This window comes from Artemia franciscana, chromosome 5 (assembly GCF_032884065.1).
Source record: "Artemia franciscana chromosome 5, ASM3288406v1, whole genome shotgun sequence".
Taxonomy (NCBI): Eukaryota; Metazoa; Arthropoda; class Branchiopoda; order Anostraca; family Artemiidae; genus Artemia; species Artemia franciscana.
In genome coordinates, this window is record NC_088867.1 from 5,862,175 (window position 1) to 5,887,547 (window position 25,373).

At 35.1% G+C, this 25,373-nt stretch overlaps 1 protein-coding gene across 4 annotated transcripts in view; it reads right to left on the reverse strand.

The window, feature by feature from the left end:
* Positions 1 to 25,373, reverse strand: part of LOC136026924 (capon-like protein) — a 235,660-nt gene that overhangs the window by 185,060 nt on the left and 25,227 nt on the right. For all 4 annotated transcript variants that reach the window (XM_065703771.1, XM_065703760.1, XM_065703761.1 and 1 more), the window contains exons 2-3: positions 20,362 to 20,433; positions 14,431 to 14,523 (exon numbers count right to left, since the gene is read on the reverse strand). In XM_065703771.1, the coding sequence (XP_065559843.1) occupies positions 14,431 to 14,523; positions 20,362 to 20,433 (165 nt within the window). The remainder of the gene's footprint in view (positions 1 to 14,430; positions 14,524 to 20,361; positions 20,434 to 25,373) is intronic.

Consider the following 25,373-nt stretch of genomic DNA (forward strand, 5'->3'; position numbering starts at 1 on the left):
GGATTTGATTCAAAAGAGCCATGACAGATACAGGAATCAATGGTCTAGGAATATCCGGAGCAATTACAAATGGTGCGTCCTAGTTAGGACAGGACCTTGATGTAGAGTTTTCATCATAAATTGTAGTATAAAATACTGCTTGTATAATAAATGATCTTGCATGCACCTTAATAGCCCTTGTGCAGCTATTGATGCAGCTATATTGCGAAGCTATATGATTTAATTGAACTTTAATTGAATTAAATAAAAAAAATCAACTGAAAGTAAGGAGTGACATTAAAACTTAAAAAGAGCAGAAATTACTCCGTATTTAAAAAGGGTTGTTCCTTCCTCAACACCCCGCTCTTTACGCTAAAGTTTTTTTTATTATATTAAAAAGCAGAGTTTTGAGAAAGAGCCAGCTTTAGCGTAAACAGCGGGGCGTTGAGGAAGGAACAGCCCTTTTCATATACAGAGTAATTTCTGTTCATTGGAAGCGATCGGTCTTCTGGCAAAAAAAATACACAATTCTACAGATTTTGTAGATATGAACTTGACACTTCTACAGTAGGGTTCTTTGAAACACAAAATGCGATGGTGTGATTTTCGTTAAGATTCTATGACTTGTAGGGGGTGTTTGTCCCAATTTTCCAAAATGAGACAAGATTTGATGAAACTTACATATTTGAAATCAGCATAAAAATCCAATTCTTTTGATGTATCTATTAGTATCAGAATTTTGTTTTTTAGAGTTTCGGTTCCTATTGAGCCGGGTCACTCCTTACTATAGTTTTTTACCACGAACTGTTTGAAAGGTGGAGGGAATGAAGTTCCGCCAAAATCTAATTTACTTATATTTATTGTCAACGCTAGTAAAGGCGAATCAAAACCTACACATCTACACCATGCGTACATAGCATTAGAGCATTTATCCTGGGGAATTCGAACTGCACTATAAAACACTACACTCTATTACCCAATTAGACCGATAAAATCAGGCACACACGTCGTGTTTTTTAGGGGCAGGGGAGTAATAAAAATAAATTTTACTGATAATATAAATAAAAGTGTTTGCGTACGTCCTGGATGGAATGACCGATGAAGGACCTGATTTACTTTATTTTATTAATTTAATGTATATCAATTTGACATTCATTTTTACTTTAAGTCCAAAAAACTTCCTATTTGAAGAGTTGTGTATGAACTGTCCAAGAACTCACTGCAAGGCATTTTATCTGCTAATAATTAGACTTTTTGTACATGCACCAAGGTAGTAAAAGTCAATATTACAATCTTGTCGAAAATACAAATGTCCCAACTCTAATTAAGTAGCACTGGGACTCCTAGTCCCTGATAAGAAGATTGCTCATAAGAGGTAAGGGATCATCCAAATTCAAAAGTCTTATGATAAGAGCTATCTTCCTGCTGAGAAAAGTAGGCACAAATCTTCAGACATTTACTTATTCACGCTAGATTTATCTAGGAAAGGGATCTTTCCTCCAAGCTTTCTAATCTTTGAAAAGAAAGCGAATGAGATATTCCATCAATTTATAATGGAAACAGTATCTCTTCTGTGGAAAAAACGATGAGAGGTCAATTTAGAACATGAGTGTAGAAAAATACGTCAATGCGTTTAGAAATTCTTCGCCTTTCTAGCTTCTATCGTCTTCGTTTGCGAGCAAGATTTGCAAATACTTTTTATTTTTTTAAATGCTTGTAAAAAATTGCTTTTTCAAATATGTAAATTGATCAAATTAAAGCAAACTATTTATTACTAGCTGTTGGGGTGGCGCTTCGCACCACCCCAACACCTAGTTGGTGGGAGCGCTTCGCGCCCCCCCCCCAGGCCCCCCCGCGCGCGTAAGTCGTTACGCGCCATATTAGTTACGTGCCATTGTAGTTGTGTCCCACCTGTGAATATATATATATATATATATATATATACTAGCTGTTGGGGTGGCGCTTCGCGCCACCCCAACACCTAGTTGGTGGGGGCGCTTCGCGCCCCCCCCCCAAGCCCCCCCGCGCGCGTAAGTCGTTACGCGCCATATTAGTTACGCGCCATTGTAGTTGTGTCCCTATGTCCCACCTATGAATATAGATAGATATATATATATATATATATATATATATATATATATATATATATATATATATATATATATATATATATATATATATGTATATATATATATATATATATATATATATATATATATATATATATATATATATATGTTTTTAACTACGTAAAACATGCGAATATACAACATTCTTTGCTGTCCCATTGTCTGTGCATATAAATAGATTGTCAGGTTTACCGACTCTTGAACATGCAACATATAATGGTCCATGGGAAAACAATCCGTATTCAGATCTATACCTCATGATTCTAATGATTGCCCTTGAGCTTTGTTGATGGTGATTGCTAATCGACGATTCCCTGTGTCGCCGTCGTCATTTATATATCCCCGTGTGCCCCCCGGTGTCCCGGTCGTCATTTATATTCCATGTGTTCCGGTCGTCATTTATGTCCCGGTGTCCCAGTCTGTGAATTCTCTTTGAGGGTCCCGGGCGTCATTGATATTCCTTGTGTCCCGGTCGTCATTCGTGTCCCGGTGTCCCAGTCTGTATATACATTCGTTTTTGAATTGGTCTTTTTTTTAGGTTTTAGTTTTCTGCCTTTTTTTTAGTTTTTTTTAGTTATACCTCATGATTCTAATGATTGCCCTTGAGCTCTGTTGATGGTGATTGCTAATCGAACATTCTCTGTGTCCCCATCGTCATCTATAAATCCCCCTGTGCCCCTCGGCGTCCCCGTTGTAGTTGTGTCCCTGTGTCCCGGTCGTCATTTATATTCCCTGTGTCCCGGTCGTCATTTGTATTCCGGTGCCCCAGTCGTGATATACATTCGTTTTTGAAATAGTAAATGATGAAATAAATTTTTGTATTTTTCCCCTTTTTTTCTTTTTAGTTTTTTTTTTTTTTGTTTTTACATTTTTTTAGTTTTTTTTTAGTTTTTTTTTCTTTTTTCTTTTTAGTTTTTTTTTATTTTTATTTTTTTAGTTTTGTTTTTCTCCTTTATTTTTCTTTTTGTTTCCTTTTTTTAGTTTTTTAACATGACGTCAGTCGACAAAGAAACATGACGTCACCTGACACACAGACAGACAGACAACTTTTTTTTATATATATAGATAGATAGATACTAGCTGTTGGGGTGGCGCTTCGCGCCACCCCAACACCTAGTTGGTGGGGCGCTTCGCGCCCCCCCCAAGCCCCCCGCGCGCGTAAGTCGTTACGCGCCATATTAGTTACGCGCCATTGTAGTTGTGTCCCTGTTTCCCACCTGTGAATAGAGATAGATATAAATATATGTTTTTAACTACGTAAAACATGCGAATATACAACATTCTTCGCTGTCCCATTGTCTGTGCATATAAATAGATTGTCAGGTTTACTGACTCTTGAACATGCAACATATAATTGTCCATGGGAAAAACAATCCGTATTCAGATCTATACCTCATTATTCTAATGATGTGTCCCTGTGTCCCGGTCGTCATTTATATTCCCTGTGTCCCGGTCGTCATTTGTGTCCCGGTGTACCAGTTTGTAATTTCTCTTTGAGTGTCCCGGTCGTCATTTATATTCCCTGTGTCCCGGTGTCCCGGTCGTCATTTGTGTCCCGGTGTCCCGGTCTGTAATTTCTATTCGAACAATCCCTGTGTCCCGGTCGTCATTTATATATCCCGCCTGTGCCCCCGGCGTCCCCATTGTAGGCTCTTCAGTCATTTTACAATTAAACATTTTTCCGTGAACAAATGTCTTAAATATCGTTAATGACGTCACCGTCAAAGCAAAAATGACGACAACTAATTTCATGACGTCAGCCGACACAGAAACATGACGTCACCTGATCCACAGACAGACAGACAGACAACTTATTTTTATATATATATAGATATATATATATATATATATATATATATATATATATATATATATATATATATGTATATATATATATATATATATATTTTTAGCTACGTAAAACATGCAAATATACAACATTCTTTGCTGTCCCATTATCTGTCCATATAAATAGATTGTCAGGTTTACCAACTCTTGAACATGCAACATAATAATTGTCCATGGGAAAACAATCCGTATTCAGATCTATACCGCATTTTTCTAACGATTGCCCTTGAGCTTTGTTGATGGTGATAGCTAATCGAACATTCCCTGTGTCCCCGTCATCATTTATATATCCCCCCTGTGCCCCCGGCGTCCCCGTTGTAGTTGTGTCCCTGTGTCCTGGTCGTCATTTATATTCCCTGTGTCCCGGTCGTCATTTGTGTCCCGGGATCCCAGTCTGTAATCTCTCTTTGAGTGTCCCGGTCGTCATTTATATTCCCTCTGTCCCGGTGTCCCGGTCATCATTTGTGTCCCGGTGTCCCAGTCTGTAATTTCTCTTTGAGTGTCCCGGTCGTCATTTATATTCCCTGTGTCCCGGTCGTCATTTGTGTCCCAGTGTCCCGGTCTGTAGTGTCATCTTATAATGACGTCATATACAAAGCCTTATATACTTATAATGACGTCAAATACAAACCCACAAACAAACAAACATGCATATATACAACTTATTTTTATATATATAGATACAGTTTCTTCTTTAGTTTGTTTTTTTCTTTTTTAGTTTTTTCTTTTTTTTAGTTTCTTCTTTTTATTGATTTGTTTTCTTCAATTTGTCAATGTTCATTCTAACATTGACACTTGGAAAAATCTTTACGTGCCAAGCATGCTAAAGCTCCAACAATTTATATTAAACCTCAAATTTTGGGTATCTGTTTTAAGGTTTTCGAATTACTTTAATCTATTGTCAAAATAAATTGAAATATTTGTGCAATTCCCAGTTTTTTTTAGTTTTTTCTTTTTTTTAGTTTTTTAGCTTTTTCTAGTTTTTTTCTTTTTAGTTTTTTATCTTTTTTATTTTTTTACATTTTTTCTTTTTAGGTTTTTTCTTTTTTAATTTTTTTAATTTTTTATTATTTTTTTTAGTTTTTTCTTTTTAGTTTTTTTTTAGTTTTTTACCATTTTTCTTTTTTCGAATTACTTTAATCTATTGTCAAAATATTTCGAAATATTTATGCAATTTCCAGTTTTTACATTCTAGTTTGTTTTCTTTTATATATATAGAAGATATAATCTGGCGTAACAGACAAAGTGTAACAGACATAACAGACAGACAACTTATTTTTATATATATAGATTAAGGGTAGGGGAGAGGTATAGTTAACACAAGTGATGTTAAATAGGGAGACTAGGAAAATATTAATGTTTACGAAACATTAAATCCGCTCAACAGCGGATTCATTAAGAGAATATTTCAATCTTAAAATTGTATTTTTTTTTTTTTTTTATTACAAGAGCACTTAGATATAGCAATCTCCTTTAAAATAAGCCCTTAAACAGCTCCCTATGAAATTAAAGTGCCCCGGTAGCAGCGGAGAAGGGAAAAAAGGACATATCAAAGCAAACCTTGCAAAAAATTTATGTTCGTTGTTGTTCAAGGCAGGGGACTGTAAGTCTACTGAATAGGGTTTTCAGCCACGGCAATTGCAACGGAGTACTTTTGTTTGATCTGACGCCATTTTGTAAGGGTGTTTTTTGAGATTCCTATAATTTTGTTTTCGAAATAACATTTTACTATTAAGACTCAGGGAGATAATAGTTACCATCCCTGAATCAGCTACAAATAGTTGTTTTTCTCGCTAACCAGTTTTCTTTTAACACATTTTTTTTATTTTTGGTTACTATATGTCATGGTTCACTCTTTACTAGGTTGCAACTACCGTTGCAAATATGATGTGACGAAAAAGGTTACATGGATAAAATATCGCTGAAATTACAGAAGAATATGTGGCCCCTCGATGACAGTTGGACCAAGCTCGCGAAACAAACAGCTGAGAAATTTAAAAAAAAGGCTCAGATTATGGAGCAAAAATCATTGGAAGGAACAAATTGTCACTGCCGTGGCTAAAAAACATCTCTTAATTTCCAGAATTCTGAGATGATTTCCAAAACTGTTTGCGAAGCAGTTCTTAAAAGACGGCAAGCAGACCAACGGATATCAGACGGAATAAAGTTTGATTAAGTCCTTTGAATCATTTGTTTCTTTGAGTCCTTTGAAATCTGCTTAGCAAACGGTTTTTGCAATTGTCTTAGAAATGCTAAAAATGTTATATAGAACCTTTAAACACGATAGTAACGGAATCTTAAAATGTTTACGATATTAGCCTTTATTTTCGTTTTTTTATATTTTATATATTTATTTTTTTAATCTGTCTAACCACCATCACAGTGGATATACTAGATAAAATAATAATAACAATAATAATTGACTTCTTATCCACTTATAAAAGAGAAAAAGTAAGAGTAAAAAAAAGGAAAAAACTACAATTAACACGAAACACAAAATAATAAACAAGACACGAATAATTAAAAAAAGCAAGAAAATATCGAAAATTTAGTAGAACAGGTGGATAAGAGGGATATTAGGACCAAGACGGATTGGTTGCATCATCAACTAAATTCGAACTTACTGTTTTCAAGGAGAGAATAATTTCCGCAGCTAAATAGTGACTAACTAACCTAATTGACCAATTTGACGCTAAAGACTCAGCAAATGAAAAAATTAGACTTGGTCCACTTTTGGTGCAGATTCAGAGAATGGCTTCCAATTATTATTATTATTTTTCAATGATGGTATCTCTTCTGCTATGGACTTCGAAGTAAGTGCGAATGAATCTTTTTTTTTCAACATTCTGGAAAATACCCTGAATACAGATTTAATTTCAAAAATTTACTATGTAGGTTACAATTTGAGCAGTTTCTAAAATTTACAATCAGTCCCAAGTTTTAATGAAGCACCCATCCAATAAGAATCTCCTCAGGGGCATGGAAGAGAATTCCCAATAGAAATCCAAGATTTTACTATTTCCAAGAACTAATTTAGAATAATCTAGATATGTGTAAGTATTCTTAAATGTTGATCAGCTCATTAGTCGTGGTGACCTAACGTTTGGAATATTCCCTTTCTTTGCTTCGTGTCAAAAATGTGGGTACTGTGAATGAAAAGGCGTTTAGTTTAATTAAGAAAATTATTTCCGAAAATATTCCAAGAAAAGCGCAAGTTGCTGAAGAATATTTTAACCGGACACAAGCGTCTTCCAAAAACTTTATTTTACTTTCAAATACTCAAAATCCTCAAAAATCATGAAAAGCATACAGAAACTTATAACTACGAAATATCTCGTAAGTTGTTAGATATTCGTAATAAATAAGTTTATAATTGCCAATAAATAAAGTTATAATACAAATTTATAGTTTATAATAAATATTTAGATATATAGTATGTTTATTACAAATATATTTATAATAAACAAATACGATATTTATAAATAAAAAATAACATATAAGATATTTTTTGGAATACCATCAATTTAATCTAGGTTCTAATGTAAAAATTATAACTATTTCGAATACTAAGTCCAACAAGAAGGTAAGGAAAGGGGTGGGGATATATTCCCTCAAACCTTTAAGGGCTCAAATGCTAAAAATATCCAAGTGCTATTCAAAGTCTAAATCGATTAAAGTCGATAAAATTGGATTGAAGAAAATTTTGTTTTCGGTAAGTTTCACTTTCGAAATTTTGTGCTTTCGGAAACAAATAATTTTCAATTGTGTTTCTAGATGGCAACTTTCTACTCAATTTTCTGTGGTCATTTGTTTTTTGTTTTTTGTTTTTTTTTTTTTTTGCTTCTTAAGATAAAAGAATTAGAAAAAAAATTGTAATAGCTATTTTAGATTTCGTAAAACTTTATTACATCTTTCGTCTTGGCAAAAAAAAACTGGGTTATTATTATAAAATTTCACGTCTCTGACAGAACAATGAAACTAAAATTACTGCACAGAAAGCTCTTACAGACAGCTTGCGTTCATATTTCTCCACATCACCGGCTTATTAGTTTCTTTCAGCTGTGAGTAGTTTTATCCTCTTGTTTTATGTTCATGTTTATGTTTGCGTTTATTGTTTGTGTTTTTCTGCTTTCTTCTTTCAATCTTCTTAATGCGTTACTCCACATATTATGCTATTGTGTAGGGTAGGCAATAAATAATAATAATAATAGAGTGCGCAGTTCAACAGGGATGACTAGGGTTCCAGACGATGGTTCCCACTCGTAATCCTCGTTCGGGAGCTAGGAAAGCTGTAGCTCATACAGATTGCACAGCTTTCAGTGTTACATAGCTTTCAGCAACGAATAGCCATTTCTTGCAGTCTTTCACTGCCCACCAGACTTTCTTATAGCGTTATGTATGATTGAAGCTTGCTGCCTTCAACTGGGTATAATTTTTAAAGGCTTTTCTTCATTTTATCCAGTTCCTCCTGTGATACTCCTTAGTTTCAAAAACCAGTCCATCTTGATCTATTATAAAATTAAATTAAAAAAAAAACAAGTTTTTTTAACGGAAAGTAAGGAGCGACATTAAAACTTAAAACGAACAGAAATTGCTTCGTATAAGAAAGGGGCTGCTTCCTCATCAACGCCCCGCCCCTTTACGCTAAAGTTTGACTCTTTCTCTTAACTCTACTTTTTAAAACAGTAAAAAACTTTAGCGTAAAGAGCGGGGAGTTGATGAGGAAGCAGCCTTTTAAATAATATTTAAATTTTAAACAAATAATTTAAATAATGCTGGAAAATCCCGCGCTCCCTTCATGAAACTTTTCTTCCCCCATGACAAATTCCTCGATGGTAAGTTCCCCCAACATATCCCACTCTTCTCAACCCCTTCTCCCAACCGAAAAATCCCCCTGAAAACGTCTGTACACTTCCCAATAACCATTACTATATGTAAGCACTGGTCAAAGTTTGTAATTTGTAGCCCCTTCCACGGGGACTGTGGGGGAGTAAGTCATCCCCAAAGACATAGTCATAAGGTTTTCCGACTACGCTGAATAAAATGGCTATCTCAGAATTTTGATCCGTTGACTTTGGGAAAATAATTAGCGTGGGAGGGGGCCTAGGTGCCCTCCAATTTTTTGGTCACTTAAAAAGGGCACTAGAACTTTTCATTTCCGTTAGAATGAGCCCTTTCGCAACATTCTAAGACCACTTGGTCGATACGACCACCCCTGGGGAAAAAAAACAACAACAAACAAACAAACAAACAAATAAACACGCATCCGTGATCTGCCTTCTGGCAAAAAATACAAAATTCCACATTTTTGTTGATAGGAGCTTGGAACTGGTAAAATAGGGTTCTCTGATACGCTGAATCTGATGGTGTGATTTTCGTTAAGATTCTATGACTTTTAGGGGGTGTTTCCCCCTATTTTCTAAAACCAGGCAAATTTTCTCAGGCTCGTAACTTTTGATGGGTAAGACTAAACTTGATGAAACTTATATATCTAAAATCAGCATTAAAATGCGATTCTTTTGATGTAGCTATTGGTATCAAAATTCCATAGAGTTTTGGTTACTATTGAGCCGGGTCGCTCCTTACTACAGTTCGTTACCACGAACTGTTTGATTAGACCTTTTTGTATTGATACGAACCAAAGGGAATAAATATCGAACAGCCAAATAGACAGTACCAAGTAATAAATCTGTTTTTATTCGTGTCCCAAATGAATGCTGATTCAACACTAAATATCATACGCATCTTCAGAATTTGTCATGAATGAAAGTCTTTTATAAGAGAATAGAAATTAGGCAGATAATTTTAACCCCGCTACCCGGCCATTGAAGTCCAATTCACATGTATGCTCAGCTAGACATAAATCCCCGGACATCAATTTTTACCTACCAATCATAACCTACTTCTGTTTTATAAGCAGCCCTGTGAACAGGGCACATGTGTGAACGGGGCTTAAGAAAATAGTTGAACTTCGGCAAAAATTTTACCGCGCAATTTTAAATCTCTTAATTGCTACCGTAGCAATCATTCCATTACGTCAAAACAAGAGACTGTGTGTGATATTAGTTGATGAGAGTATTTCCCCTAGGACAGTGTTTCCAGAAAATTAACGAAGAAAATAAAACTGCCTTTGTGCTGAGAGCATCAAAAAGAGATAATAAGTTTTATATTATAGAAAGACAAAGTGCTTCACCAAATCTTTCAGGCGAAGAGATTCCATTATGGGAGGAAACGTGATTATTCAAGAAAAAGATGAACGCCTGGAATAATACATTGATGGGAACATCTCATTAAAAGGAAAAAACTACGTTGGTAAAAAATTCCTTTTATTAAATTTGTGCATTCTATTTGTTTACTCTATTTTTACTAAATTTCTTTGAAAAGTTTTGTCTCATATATTAATTATTAATAAACCAATGCATAATGTCCCTCTTCTTTATTATTTTTACCAATTTCCCTTGTTTATCCCACTTTGTGTTTTTATTAACCTGTTTAATCTCTTTATAAATTCAAATAGTTGCAATTATTTGAAAAAAAATTGACGTGTTAACTTGTGTACCTGTCCCTTTTGACCAATATTATCATATTTGTTTGTTGCTGTATTCAGAGCGGCAAACATAGTCCAAAAGTCTCATTTGCGTAATACCCAAGTATCCACTATTTTGCAAAATTGTGCGTGTGTACTGTCAATGCGCATGTCCATGTAAAGTAGGTATTAGCAACTCACGAGAAGTGTCAAATTTGGACCAAAAGGATCATAAAATTCTGATTTTACTCTAAAAAGAGTGACTTCCATTGGCTGCCCGTGAAGTTTTGAATAAAGGTAGAATATATCATTTTTCCTTTCGATAGCTTTATGCAGTGAATAGGGCCTTTGATTAATTGAAAATTGGGTCATCTGAACACAATCATCCAGTCAAAGATCACTTCACAATCCTTCTATTCCTAATTTATTATTTCTGGTAAATGTTTAAACAAACAGTTCGTGGTAACGAACTGTAGTAAGGAGCGACCCGGCTCAATATTAACCAAAACTCTAAATAATGGAATTTTGATACCAATAGCTACATCAAAAGAATCACATTTTAATGCTGATTTTAAATATATAATTTTAATCAAGTTTAGTCTTACCCATCAAAAGTTAAGAGGCTGAGAAAATTTGTCTTATTTTAGAAAATAGGGGAAAACAACCTCTAAAAGTCATAGAATCTTAACGAAAATCACACCATCAGATTCAGCGTATCAGAGAACCCTGTTGTAGAAGTTTCAAGCTCCTATCTACAAAAATGTGGAATTTTGTATTTTTTGCCAGAAGGCAGATCACGGATGCGTATTTATTTGTTTGTTTGTTTTTTTTGGTTTTTTTTCCCAGGGGTGATCGTATTGACCTAGTGGTCCTAGAATCTTGCGAGAGGGCTCATTCTAACGGAAATGAAAAGTTCTAGTGCCCTTTTTCAGTGACCAAAAAAACTGGAGGGCACCTAGGCCTCCTCCCACGCTAATTATTTTCCCAAAGTCACCAGATCAAAATTCTGAGATAGCCATTTTATTCAACGTAGTCAAAAAACCTTATAACAATGTCTTTGGGGACGACTTACTCTCCCACATTCCCCGTGGGAGGGGGCACAAGTTACAAACTTTGACCAGTGCTTACATATAGCAATGGTTATTTGGAAGTGTACAGACGTTTTCAGAGGGATTTTTAGGTTGGGGGGAGGAGTTGAGAAGAGGGGGATATGTTGGGGGAAGTTTCCTTGGAGGAATTTGTCATGAGGGAAGAAAATTTTCATGAAGGGAGCGCAGGATTATCTAGCATAATTCAAAAAATACAACGAAAAAATAAATATGAAAAAGTTTTTCAACTGAAAGTAAGGAGAAGCATTAAAATTTAAAACGAACAGAAATTATTACGCATATGATTGGCTCACCTCCTCCTAATACCTCGCTCTTTTTAAAGCTAAAGTATTTTCAGTAATTTCAACTATTTATTCTACGGCTTTTGTGATTCAGGGGTCATTCTTAAGAAATTGGAACAAAATTTAAGCTTTAGTGTAAAGAGCGAGGTTCTGACGAGGGGGTGAACCCCTTTGTATACGTAACAAAAATATGAGAATACAGAAGTTCGCTACGTAAGCTAATTTGTAAGTTACGTATATCTTTCACTAATAAAAACATTCGTAAAAAAATTAAAAGTTCTTGTTGCCTTTTTAAGTAACCAAAAATCGGAGGGCAACTAGGCCTCCTCCCCTGCTCCTTTTTTTCTCAAAATCATTCAACCAAAACTATTAGAAAGCCAGGAGCGACATTAAAACTTAAAACGAACAGAAATTACTTCGTATATGAAAGGAGATGCTTCCACATCAACGCCCCGCTCTTTACGCTAAAGTTTTTTACTGTTTTAAAAAGTAGAGTTAAGAGAAAGAGTCAAACTTTAGCGTAAAGAGCGGGGCGTTGATGAGGAAGCATCTCCTTTCATATACGAAGTAATTTCTGTTCGTTTTAAGTTTTAATGCCGCTCCTTACTTTCCGTTAAAAAAAACTTGTTTTTTTATTATTTAATACCCACCATTGATCCGCAAGCGTATTGACAGCGCGCAAGCGCACTGGTTCAAATAGCATAAAGGCTTTTGGATCCTGACAATTTTTATAATTATATGCAGAATGTTAGTTATAAGTCTTTATAAGACTCTTTTGACAAATAATTAGTCATTAATAGCAATAAAAATACTAAAAGAATTTTTCAGTTTTTCGTTAATCCTAGCGAAAAGTCTACAGTACCAAGAACACTGTAAACGAAATCTGACTGTTTGAATTGGCTAAATGCATAATTTTTGTTTCTAAAGTATTATTCCGTCAAAAGATTTTGATATTTTTTATTAGGATTAACCTAACTTCACTTTTTTGGTGTGTTTCCAATAACCGACAAATACCTTTGAATTCTTCAGACGAAGAGGGTTGTCAAATTGACTAATAATATTTGCTTATTTATTTTAAAGATTTAACATGGCAACACTGACGAAATGGAATACAGCTCTAAACGCTTTATAACTTTGAAACAACCAAAAGGATGGAGCTAAAAAAGAAAATTATTTGGAAACAGGAAACCGTACATCATAAGTGTAAAGCTATTTTGGCAATAAAGGGCTTGTAATCTCACTTTAAATCTTGGACCGTGTCAAAAAACAATTGTAAAAAATTAACACATCCTAATTCATTAGATACGTCAGTCCTGAACAACTCGAAGAGTTTATTCCGCTATTTTAATGTGCATTTTGGGTTTTCCATTGAAGAATTTGGTCTGCTCTTTGAACGTGAACTTCGAGGGCATTATAAAGGATCCTAACTAAGCAGGATTAACAAAAAATAAATAATAAAAATATTACAGAAACTAAAACTGAGAATCGGGAGTGGGTCAGCTGTAGCACTTAATCTTCTTGTTTTAAAAATAAATTGAATGCAAGATTAGGTTTAGACAAATAGCACTTTAATTTTTACTTAGGTGAGGTCAGACCCGGCCCTTTTTGAAACAGAAGGGGAAAGTGTATTTTGGTTCAGGCCATAATTCCGTTCCAACGTAAACTTTCTTAGTTTCTCTCTTATATAAATAAAACCTCCGACAGATTTTGAATTCTAAAAAATCAAGAAAGAAGAGTATATTGTAAGTAATTCCATAGTAGCTTCTTTTTATCCTTAAAGCAGTCCCTTTGTAAGGCCTCTTTGTCAATCCTTGAAAACTATGCCCTGACCAAGGCTCCTGCGGCTCGCCCCTCCCGAAGTGCCCTCTTATAATCATGTAAACACAGCTTGTATTATTCAAATCTGGGAACAATACCACATCAGCCACATAGGCAGGAAGAGGAGGTTTGGTCCCTTCCTCTAACCAAACATTTTTAAGTTGTTATGACAGATTAGTGTTTACATATGTTTACATATGTAGAGGCTTAACGGCCTGCCATCAAATTTGCGAATATATTTATTTTATTTATTTATTTATTTATATCTTTTCATAAAATTCAGCTTTTTAGTTTCCTTTATCCAATTCGCCCCCATCCCTATTTTGTTTGTGCGTCCCAGATCCAGTAGACTACCTTTAAATTGGAGCATAAAGCGTTATAAGCAGGTGCAACAAGTCGAATCCACTAAAAACACAGAGTCTATTTATAACCAAAACCGTATCTAGGGGTGGTTTACCTAGTTTTAACCCCCCTTGCCCCGAGGTTTTTGTCCGATTCATACAAAAGTAATAAAAATATATTTGAAAATAAACTTAGTTGCTTTTTGTGATTTTTATCCCCTCTAAAAATCCTGGATACGGCCCTGTCCCTATAACCCTTTGTAGTTACAATATTTTTATAACAACACCTATTAATAGCGGTAGTAATAGATTTAGAAATAGATGTAAAAATACAGATTAAAATAGACACAGAAATAAAACTAGCTCTAAAGTATGTATGAAAACGGCGTTAGTACTTACTGTTCTTTTTCTTCTGGCAGTTATTTTAACTCCTTCTAAAGATACTTCAATCAAAACTTTTCGTTTTTTTACTCCATTCGCTTTGAATTCGTTCTGCAAAAAAGACCAATTCGTTCTACAGAATAATTTGCAAAACTATTTCACTATAGTTAAATGAGTTTCCTCAGATGTGTTTCCCTACATGAGTTTCCCCACAGAACTCATGAGTTTCCCTATAGTTAATGAGTAAGAGCCCAGGAAGAAACCGTGTCTGTTCATAAGACCCAGATATGGCTGTCAAGATCTCAATACCATCAGGGTTGCCACCACGGTCAGTTCCTAAAGTGCTAATATTGCCCAGTTGGCGTGATACACAGCGATTTTCGGGGCTGCAGTCGAAAAAATGACTGTAATAGTATTAAAATAGCACTTTCGCGCTACAGGTGGCAACCCTGTACACGCAGCAGTGCTACATATACTGACATGCTAAAATACTTTCGTGCTATGATTGCCGACCCTGAATTCAATACCGTAAATTTTGTTATGAAGATAGATTTTTCATAAGCTAGTAAAAACAGATTTTGGCAATATTGTTTCGGTTGGAAATTTTTGGGAAAAAAGTGCAAGTCACATATTTACAGCATGAAATATAATACATAATCATCATGTTTTTATATCACATCATATCAATCCATTACATTGTCGTGGATTACATTGAAATGCAATCCAGGTGATGTCGCCGGTAACATTTATGATGGAGACTGCCAGCTTAAAATATGATAAAATGTATAAGGATAATCTTTTACGATAACACAACGTATTCAAAGCTTACTTCTTTTATTTTAAAAAAGAGACTAATCCAAAATGAAAGTTCTTTCCAAAATAAAATTCTAGCTGTGCCGAGCTGGTTGCTGCGATCTAGCCCTTTCCAAGGAGAACAATTTCCTCTTTCATTTATTCCCCTTTCCTTCAATAGGTCCCATAGCATATCAATTACATACCATTCAATTCATAAGGAAAAGGTAAACCCTGAAACAGGCCTTACCGGAGTTATAAATTTTCAGAGAAATTAGTCTCTAGTCACAACCTTGCTTCTCGACTGCTCTGAATGCGTAGTATCTGAACTATGGAGTAAACATGATCACAAATTACGCCATCTTTATGGACGCCCCACTTGAACGAAATGTTAGAATTTCCCAAGGGAGCTTTCACCGGTAAAATTTTACTCAAAGCTAAGTAGTTTCAGATTTTCATTTTCCTTAGGCCCAGTCTTGGCTCTTCATGGCCTTAAACACACAATATCTGAATTACAGGCTAAACGTGACCACGACAGACGCTACTTAAGCTCCTTACCCATGACTTAAACCGTAAAAGTTTTAACAAGATAATACCATTGTTCTCAGTGGAGTCTATTGGGGGGAGGATTAGGGAGAATTCCTTTAAAATTTTTCATTTACCACACAGATTTGGAAAAATACCCTTTTATATGGGTATTTTAATTGAAAAATGATAATTTTACCCTCTTGATTTCGAAAAGTACACCCCCCCCCCGCTTTTGTGAATTAACACCAATAATATTGTCAAAGATATTTTTGTGCCATGCTATACATGTATGGGATGAAGCTATGCCATGGCTTAATGAAGTATGGAAAATAAAAAGCTACAACTTGAAACAGGCAGCAATTCTCCTCTAAGCTCTTCGAGCGAGAGAATATCCCTTATCAAAACTCGATGTCTTTCCTATTTCCTCAAAGTTCAGGACTTTTCAAATTTCCTTTAAAGTTGGAAATAAAAAAGGGGAGGATCCTGATCAATATTAGTTCAGCTCTCGAATTACATCTTTTCCTCTGAGTTCTCTGCAACAGAGCGGGACGTAAAAACTTTTAGAGACTTCTAATATATCGCACAGGCTTATGATCGAATCAAATAAAATAAACAAAATCAAATATTTTCAAAAAAAGAAGTAATGAGCAACATTAATATTTAAAACAAACAGAAATGATTCCGTATATGAGAGGACTGTCCCCTCTTTCATACCTCGCTCTTTACGCTTAAGTAACATAGAGCTTTTAAAAAAGCTTCTTATCCTAAGTAAACGATCACTATGTTTCACGAGTCATGCCTAAGGAATCGGGACAAAAATTCAAATAGTAGCGTAAACAGCATGGTGTTAAGGATGGGGGCAACCCCTTTTCATATACAGAATAATTACCGAGATTACCGAGAAGGTGAGATAAAGAGAGTTTACCGAGAAAGAGAGAGAAATGACATGAGGAAAAGTAATATTAAATAAACATTAAATGCAGGTGTCTGTGTAGACCAAGCGAGAAAGAAAAATTACTCAGAATGAGAGGGAGAGAGAGAAAAATGACATGAGAAAAAGTAAGATCATATACAAATTCAACGCAGAATACGCATGTGTCAATACAGACTTAGTGAGAAAAAGAGAGAAAGAAAAATTACAGAGAGAGGGATTACCGAGAAAGAGGGAAATGTCATGACAAAAAGTAAAATCAAATAAACATCCAATGCAGAATACGCATGTGTCTATATACACTTAGCGAGAGAAATTACCTCCGCTAAAAATGATAAAATAGAACATTTTGCAATGAAAATACCAAAAAAGTATTTTTCATCATCTAGAAAGGCAACAAATTCAGGTGGAGGGCAGTTGCCCACTTGCCCCCAATCGTTATCCTTCATTTTGTAAAGTTGCAAAAATCCACCTTTCTTGCCAATAATTTTCTCGAAGCATCTCCGAAAAGTTCTAGAAGAAGAAAAGACAAGGATAGAAGAACGTCAATCCAGGGGAGGGAGAAAAATTTGACCTGCTGGATTTTTTTTACCTATCCTTGATTTTGAAAAACACCTTTTTTAGTGTTTCCATCAAAAATTGAAAAAAAAAATCACGCCGCTCTAGATTTTGAAGAACATATTTTGTAACCCCCTTCCCCTAATATTCTCTTAAATTGACGCCACTGCACAGATCCTTTTATATTTATTATTATTCGTTTTAGATTACTAGCATCAGTTAATGCTGGGTTGTGAAAGGAGTTGAATTTCGATTCAATAGTCGTGTGAAATATTGCCCATTAAAAACGAATGTGGTCGAAAAATCGGTTCGCTTCTGTTTCGGATCAAAATTTTTAGAATTCGTCTTCCAGCCAAGAGAGGTAAAAACTTCTCTTTTGTGAAATAGTTAAAGCAAGAACGTTTTTCGAAAAAAATAGTTTTCTTAGAAAAAAGTAATGAGCTATATTAAAAGCTAGAACGAGGAGAAGTAAAGTCATAGAATAATTCAAACTGAGAAATTAATTGAGAAATTCAAACTGAGAAATTCAAACTGAGAAAATTAATGAGCTATATTAAAACCTAGAACGAGGAGAAGTAAAGTCATAGAATAATTCAAAATGAGAATGAACAGAAATCACTATGAATAATATACTTGCATAATGTATGTTAGCTTTAAAAATTTCAATTGCCTGAAAATAAATAAATAGAAATAAAGATCTTTATACAGTTCGAAAAATGGGCACCCCAAAAACGGAGGAAGTTTTGTTAGATGTTTTTCAGAGAAATTGCCTATGGATTGTTTTGGATACCCGACTAACTAACCGTATTTAAAACAACAGGCTGTACAAAAAGTGTGGTCCAATCCCGCTTTCTAGGGCTATAATGAGAGTAAGGTTGAGATGGTTAGGGAACGTTCTGCAGATGAAAAATGACATATTGCCAAAGATTGTCCTTTTTGGCCAACCGTCAAAAGCTAAACGGAAAGTAGGTTGTCTGCGGTTGGGGTGGGAGGATGTCATTAACAAAGATTTAAGGGAAATGGGAACTTTCTGAAAGGATATAAAGAGGGACACTTTGAATAGCTTGGGATGGAGGAGGAGCGTGCACAGCTGAGTTGGCTTCAGGCGGTTTGGTCCTGCGGTGAGTTGCTTTTAGTAGTAGTAGTTTATAAGGTCAAAAAAGGAAAAGATTATATTGGCCCCCACGTGATAATAGCAGAAGAAAGAATATATTTCGTGATTCGAATTATCCTGAGAAGTAAACCTGTATCTTATTCTTCTCATCATTTTTCTTGTCTAAACCAAATTATATTTTTTATTCGATCAGAACCTTTTGCCTAATGAACATGCCAATAACAACTGTGGCTGTCACATAAATTCGTGTTTATTACCGAAAGTGTGCCAAAAATGATAATTCAAACGTAACTTTTCTTCTCAACCAAATACTATAATAGCCTAACCTAATCAGGGGAGCCAATTCACAAAATTGAAGGGGGAGGGCTTCAAGGATTTTTTTTTTAACTAAGATACAAAGAAATGTTTTTTTTTCAAAGGTCTAGGTTAAAAAATTTTCCAAAGTTCAAAAATTGTTTGTTTTTTTTTAATTTTGTTTGTATTTGGGATTTCTTTTGCTGAATATACCGAAAATCGGATACTTTTCAAAACCTAAGGAAAGGGGAAATAATTAGGGGGAAGTAGTTCCACTAATCCGCTCCAAATGCCGCCCCTAAGCCAGGGAGAAGACGTAAGGATTGAAATCTGTCCATATTTCTTTTGCTATATTGGTGAGTTATTACTGAAATTCAGAATAGAAAGCAAAACATTGTGCAAGAAGGTTTTAGCCAAACTATCAAATTGAAGCCTTGGTGGAAGAAGCAGACGATTCGCTCTTTGAAGAGTAGTCTTTTTAATACTTACAGCCTTTTTTCAGTATGTGGAACCCCTTTTTCATTATGTTTTAGAACATACATACCCTCATCTATTTTCCGTGAATTCCAACCAAACATATGGCAAGTCGAGTTCACAATATCGCAATGGACTAGTCTTTTTGATAAGATTGTTCTCATAAAGGATTAGTGTAGCGATTAATAAGATTAAAAAGATTGTGGTAACTGTCATCTAGAATCACTACTCAACTTTAGAGAGAAGCAGAAGTCACTACTTCCACAGGGGTTGAAATTTCCGGGGTAAATTTTCACCGGGGGGACTTCTCAGAATTCCTATACGAAATTCTTTTTATTCGTCTTACTTCCTCTATTTATTTTCGTCTTATTATTACAAAATAATACAACTCTAACGAAGACCTGGGCTCGAAAAGAATCGGGTCTTCAAACCCAAAGATAATAAATAAACAAATAAACGAAACAACCATAAGAATCGGGTCTTCAAACCCAAAGAAAAAAAAATGAATAACAGAACAACCATACGAACCGGTCTTCAAACCCAAAGATAAAAATAAATAAATAAACGAAACAACCATAAGAATCGGGTCTTCAAACCCGAAGATAATAAATAAATGAAACAACCAAAATAAAAAATTAAAGCATGGGCAAGGAAATGAAAGTAATGCATGGAAAGCAACCCCGACAAGGGCAACCACAAAAATAAAAAAAGGAAGTAGAATAAAGAAAAAATTTTCCGCCTTCTCGAGCTATAATAAGAGAAAGCTTGAGACGGCTAGGACACGTTCCGCGGATGAAAAATGACAGTTTGCCAAACGTCGTCCTTTTCAGCCAAACATCTAGGGCTAAACGAAAAGCAAGTCGTCCCCTAATGGGGTTGGAGGAGATTGTAAGGAAGGATTTAAGAGACACTCAAACTTCAGAGGATGGTTAAAAAGAGGGAGGCCTTTCCTCTAAAGCTGTGGCTGTCTTTGGGAATCAACAATGCAAATCTTTAGTTTCTACGAAAAAAAAGGCAAAAAATGTAATTTAACTGATTAAGTTTGCTTATTTATTTTTACAATTCAACGTGACAATGCTGGTGATTATGTGCTATTGCTCTAAAAGGCTTAAGAGTGGTGCAAAAAACAGAAAGCAAAATCTTCAAACTTGTGGTTGTTACAAATGAATCGATCAAAGATGGCTAACTGGTGGCTAATTTTTTTCTTTAATGTCCTTGGTATTTTACGACTGAGTTGAATAAAAAAAGGAAAACTTACCCTAATTTTACGCATAGCTGCCACTATTTCCCCTCTACTTGTTGGTCGGGGAACATCAAGAGTTCCAATGTACTAAAAATAAAGGTTAATTTCATTAGTATAATTAATGTCATTATAAACTAACAGGAAACTATACTGAAAATCCTGTTTCCCTTTGTGAAGTCCTGTTTCCCTTGTGAAAATACTTTACTCTCTTTTATCTCTATTTAATATTGGGAAACTTGGGTCTGCAGGTATTCTCATGGTAATCGTTATTAGACTTAGGAAAGAAAAATCTGTGAACGTAATTATAACTTTGATAGGTTCTGAAGTTTTGGCTCCCCCTCCTATAGAAGCTGAAATTATGTTTTATGCTATAATTTATTTTTAGTTGATTATATTACTTTTTTCAGCTATTATGCGTGCCTAGGCTATATCTACAAAGATTCCTTGTGGGTTTCAATTAAAGATACTTCAGATTTAAGTTCTTCAATTAAAAGCATCTTATGTGAAAAAAAAATTCTTCCTAGGTCTGAGAACCCCAGGAGTTTTTAAAACGATAAAAATTGTTATTCGGAATAGATTTTAGGAGCCACTGGGCTGTAGATTTTTGCAGAATATTTGTAGTTAAGAACCTAGATCCGTATGATGGCTAAAAAAGGTTACATTTGAGAGTCCGAAATCCCAAACATATACATATAATTATCAAACCTGCAAAGTTGTTGCAAAGACGAAGGGTTAAGTGGAAAGGGGTCGACTTTAAAGGATTGTGTGGAGCATACTTTAGGAGCCACTGGGCTTAAGATTTTTGTAAGATCTTTGAAGTGAAAGCCTATATCTATATGAGGGCCAAAAAAAAGGTAATATCACCCACAAATAAACAATAATATATGTTGTAGTGTACCCAATGCACAATGGTGTGACTTCCTTGAAATTTTGGACTTCCAGAGAAGAAGGGAAAATGCCTAGTCTCCCCTCGGGCAGGCACAAGTAACTTCAAATGAATTCTGATTATGACACAATGAAATATAATAAGAGACATGCTAGGTCAATTACTAGAAATTATAAAGCTACAAAGTTATCAGAAATATTTTCCTCCGTTATTCAATCCATGCACATTTGGACTAATTTTTCTCTATCTTCAGATTAGTATTAGCATCATTAAGGAAATTAGGCCACCGTGGTTGCAGCGGTAGCTGTAACCTAGTAAAACAAGGTCAGTTTCACTTTGCTTCTCGTATTCACTTTTTTTTGTTCGGACCCAACAAAACTGTATTGGGCCAGTCTTGCATTACCCAGTTAATAATTTTTGTTAAATTTGGAATAATTTTTTTTTATCTTCGGGTTAGTACTAGCATCATTAAGGAAGTTAGGCCACATTGGTTGCAGCGGTAGCTGTAACCTAGTAAAACAAGGTCATTTACGTAAATGTAAAAGAAACAAAGAGCCACAAAACCAATTTTTTTTTTAACATTGGTTCTTTAAATGTTTAAAGCTCCGGAATGGTTTATTGTCTATGCGACAAAATAGACAGCCGATTTATTTGACAAAAGCTTCAAAATCTATATTTAGCATTTTTCTTATTCCCAAGAAGCGAGTTTAGCAAGTTCACGAAATTTAAAATAAACTGAAAATTTAAATCTCTTTAAGTTGAGTTAAATAAAAAAATCCAGTTTTTTCAACTAGAAGTAAGGAGCAAAGTTGAGACTTAAAAGCAACGGATACTTTTCCCTATATGAGGGGGGGGCAGCCCATTCCTCAATTCTCACTCTTTGCGCTAAGGTCTTAAGTCTTCAAAATACACATTTAAAGACGAATACATCAGTCTCTCTGACAAAATTGTGATAAAAAGTCAAACCTTAGCGTAATTACATAAAAAAAACTAGTTTTTCTAACTGAAAGTAAGGAGCGACATTAAAACTTAAAACGAACAGAAATTACTCCGTATATGAAATGGGTTGTCCCCTCCGCAATCCCTCGCTCTTTACGCTAAAGTTGTTCTCTTTGCCACAATTTTACTTTTTAAAACAATAAAAAGCTTTAGCGTAAAGAGCGAGGGATTGCGGAGGGGACAATTCATTTCATATACGGAGTAATTTCTGTTCGTTTTAAGTTTTAATGTCGCTCCTTACTTTCAGTTAGAAAAACTAGTTTTTTTTATGTAATTTCTGAAAGTTTTTGAATTAATGCATGTTTGATTTTGGCTCTCCACACATAAATTATTAAAATTAAATTTACATTTTAATTCCTTTTTTGGCTAAATGGCTTTCTCTTAGTTCTGATCAGACAATTTTGAGAAATAAGGGATTGGGAAGGAGGCCTAGTTGCCATGCAATTTTTCGGTTACTCAAAAAGGCAACTATAATTCTTTTATTGGTAAAAAATATACGTAAATTTTTATTATGTATATGAGGGGGTTTGTACCCTCGTTAATACCTCGCTCTTTACACTAAATCGTAAGTTTTGTGCCGATTCTTTAAGAATGACCCTTGAATCAGAAAGGCCGTAGAATAAATAGTTGAAATTACTAAAAAATACTATAGCATAAAGAGCGAGGTATTTATCTCCTCCTGAATACCTCGCTGTTTATGCTAAAGTATTTTTAGAACCCCTCATATGCGTAATAATCTCTGTTCGTTTTAAGTTTCAATGCTACTCCTTGCTTTCAATGGAAAAAATTTTTCCATGTTTATTTTTTCATTGTTTTTTTTTATAGAAATTTTAGAAAATCCTGCGCCCTTTTCATTGAATTTCTGTTCCCCCATGACATATTTCTCCAGGTAAAGATCCTCCCACATAGCCCCCTCTCCTCAACCCCACCCCCAAAACCAAAACACTCCCCTGAAAACGACTGTACACTTCCCGATAACCATTATTATATGTAAACACTGGTCGAAGTTTGCAACTTGCAGCCCCTCCCCCAGGGACTGTGGGGAGGTAAGTCATTCCCAAAGACATAGTTATTATGGTTTTTGACTATGCGGAACAAAATGGCTATCTCAAAATTTCGATCTGTTGACTTTGGAGAAAAAATGAGCGTGGGAGGGGGCCTAAGTGCCCTCCAATTTTTTTGGTCACTTAGAAAGGGCACTAGAACTTTTTATTTCCGTTAGAATGAGCCCTCTTGCAACATTCTAGGATCACTTGGTCGACACGATGACCCCTGGGGAAAAGAAAAATAAACAAACAAACAAATAAACAAGCACCCGTGATTTGTCTTCTGGCAAAAAATACGAAATTCCACATTTTTGTAGATAGGAGTTTGAAAATTTTGCTATAGGATTCTCTAATACGCCGAATGCGATGGTGTGACTTTCGTTAAGATTGTAAGACTTTTAAGGGGTGTTTTCCCCTATTTTCTAAAATAAGACAAATTTTCTCAGGCTCGTAACTTTTGATACCAAAGACCAAATTTGATGAAACCTATATATTTAAAATCAGCATGAAAATCCGATTCTTTTGATGTATATTTTAGCATCAAAATTCTATTATTTAGAGTTTCGTTTACTATTGAGCCGGGTCGCTCCTTACTACAGTTCGTTACCACGAACTGATTGAAAGAAAATAATTCGGTATTTCGGGGCTTTGACATTATTACTCCTTTGCGGAAGTTAGGCTCAAAATTCGAAAAGGATTATATTTTTTCTCTGGGCCCCTTCCACCTCTTAGTTCGTTTATTTTCCCGTTAGTTTTCACCTGTTTTCGGTTTATAGTTGTGTTATCTCTTAGCAGTTCTTTCGTTAGTTGAGTTACGGTTGTAGTATATATGTTTTATCGCTCGTATAGTTGTGTTATTTTCAAATTATACTCCATAATAGAGAGGCTCCGAACACCCAGCATTGTATATTAAGCTCTGAATTTGACGTTTTTTCTAACGTGACCAGATTCGTTCTGCGCCCTGCGCCCTTTTCATTGAATTTTTCTTCCCCCACGACATATTTCTCCAAGGAAAGATCCTCCCACATAGCCCCCTCCCCTCAACCCTACCCCCAAAACCAAAAACAATCCCCCTGAAAACGTCTGTACACTTCCCAATAACCATTATTATATGTAAACACTGGTCGAAGTTTGTAACTTGCAGCCCCTCCCCCAGGGACTGTGGGGGAGTAAGTCATCCCCAAAGACACAGTTATCATGATTTTCGACTATGCTAAATAAAATGGCTATCTCAAAATTTTGATCCGTTGACTTTGGGAAAAAATGAGCGTGGGAGGGGGCCTAGATGCCCTCCAATTTTTTTGGTCACTTAAAAAGGGCACTAGAACTTTTCATTTCCGTTAGAATGAGCCCTCTTGCGACATTCTAGGACCACTCGGTCAATACGATGACCCCTGGGGAAAAGAAAAAAAAAAAACAAACAAAAAAAACAAATAAACACGCACCCGTGATTTGTCTTCTGGCAAAAAATACAAAATTCCACATTTTTGTAGATAGGAGCTTGAAACTTCTACAGTAGGGTTCTCTGATACGCTGAATCTGATGGTGTCATTTTCGTTAAGATCCTATAACTTTTAGGGGGTGTTTCCCCCTATTTTCCTAAATAAGGCAAATTTTCTCAGGCTCGTAACTTTTGATGGGTAAGACTAAACTAGGTGAAACTTATATATTTAAAATCAGCATTAAAATGCGTTTTTTTATGTAGCTATTGATATCAAAATTCAATTTTTTAGAGTTTTGGTTACTATTGAGCCGGATCGCTCCTTACTACAGTTCGTTACCACGAACTGTTTGATGAGCGAGGGTTGCGGGAGGCGTAGCCCCCCTCATATACGGAATAATTTATGTTTGTTTTAAGTTATAATATTGCTTAGAAAACGGGTTTCAAAAAATTATATTCACTTTGAGTTATTAACAAAATTCTCTAATGGATAGAGGCGATATATTTACCTCACTCCTTAAATACAAATCCTAGCTACATTTTTGCATGTACTTTAAATTAGAAGAGAAAGTTTGTTAGATTAGAAATAAAATTTTCAAACCCAGCCTTATTTCTTAATCAAAATTGATTTTGTTCAGATAACTACTTGAAGCTA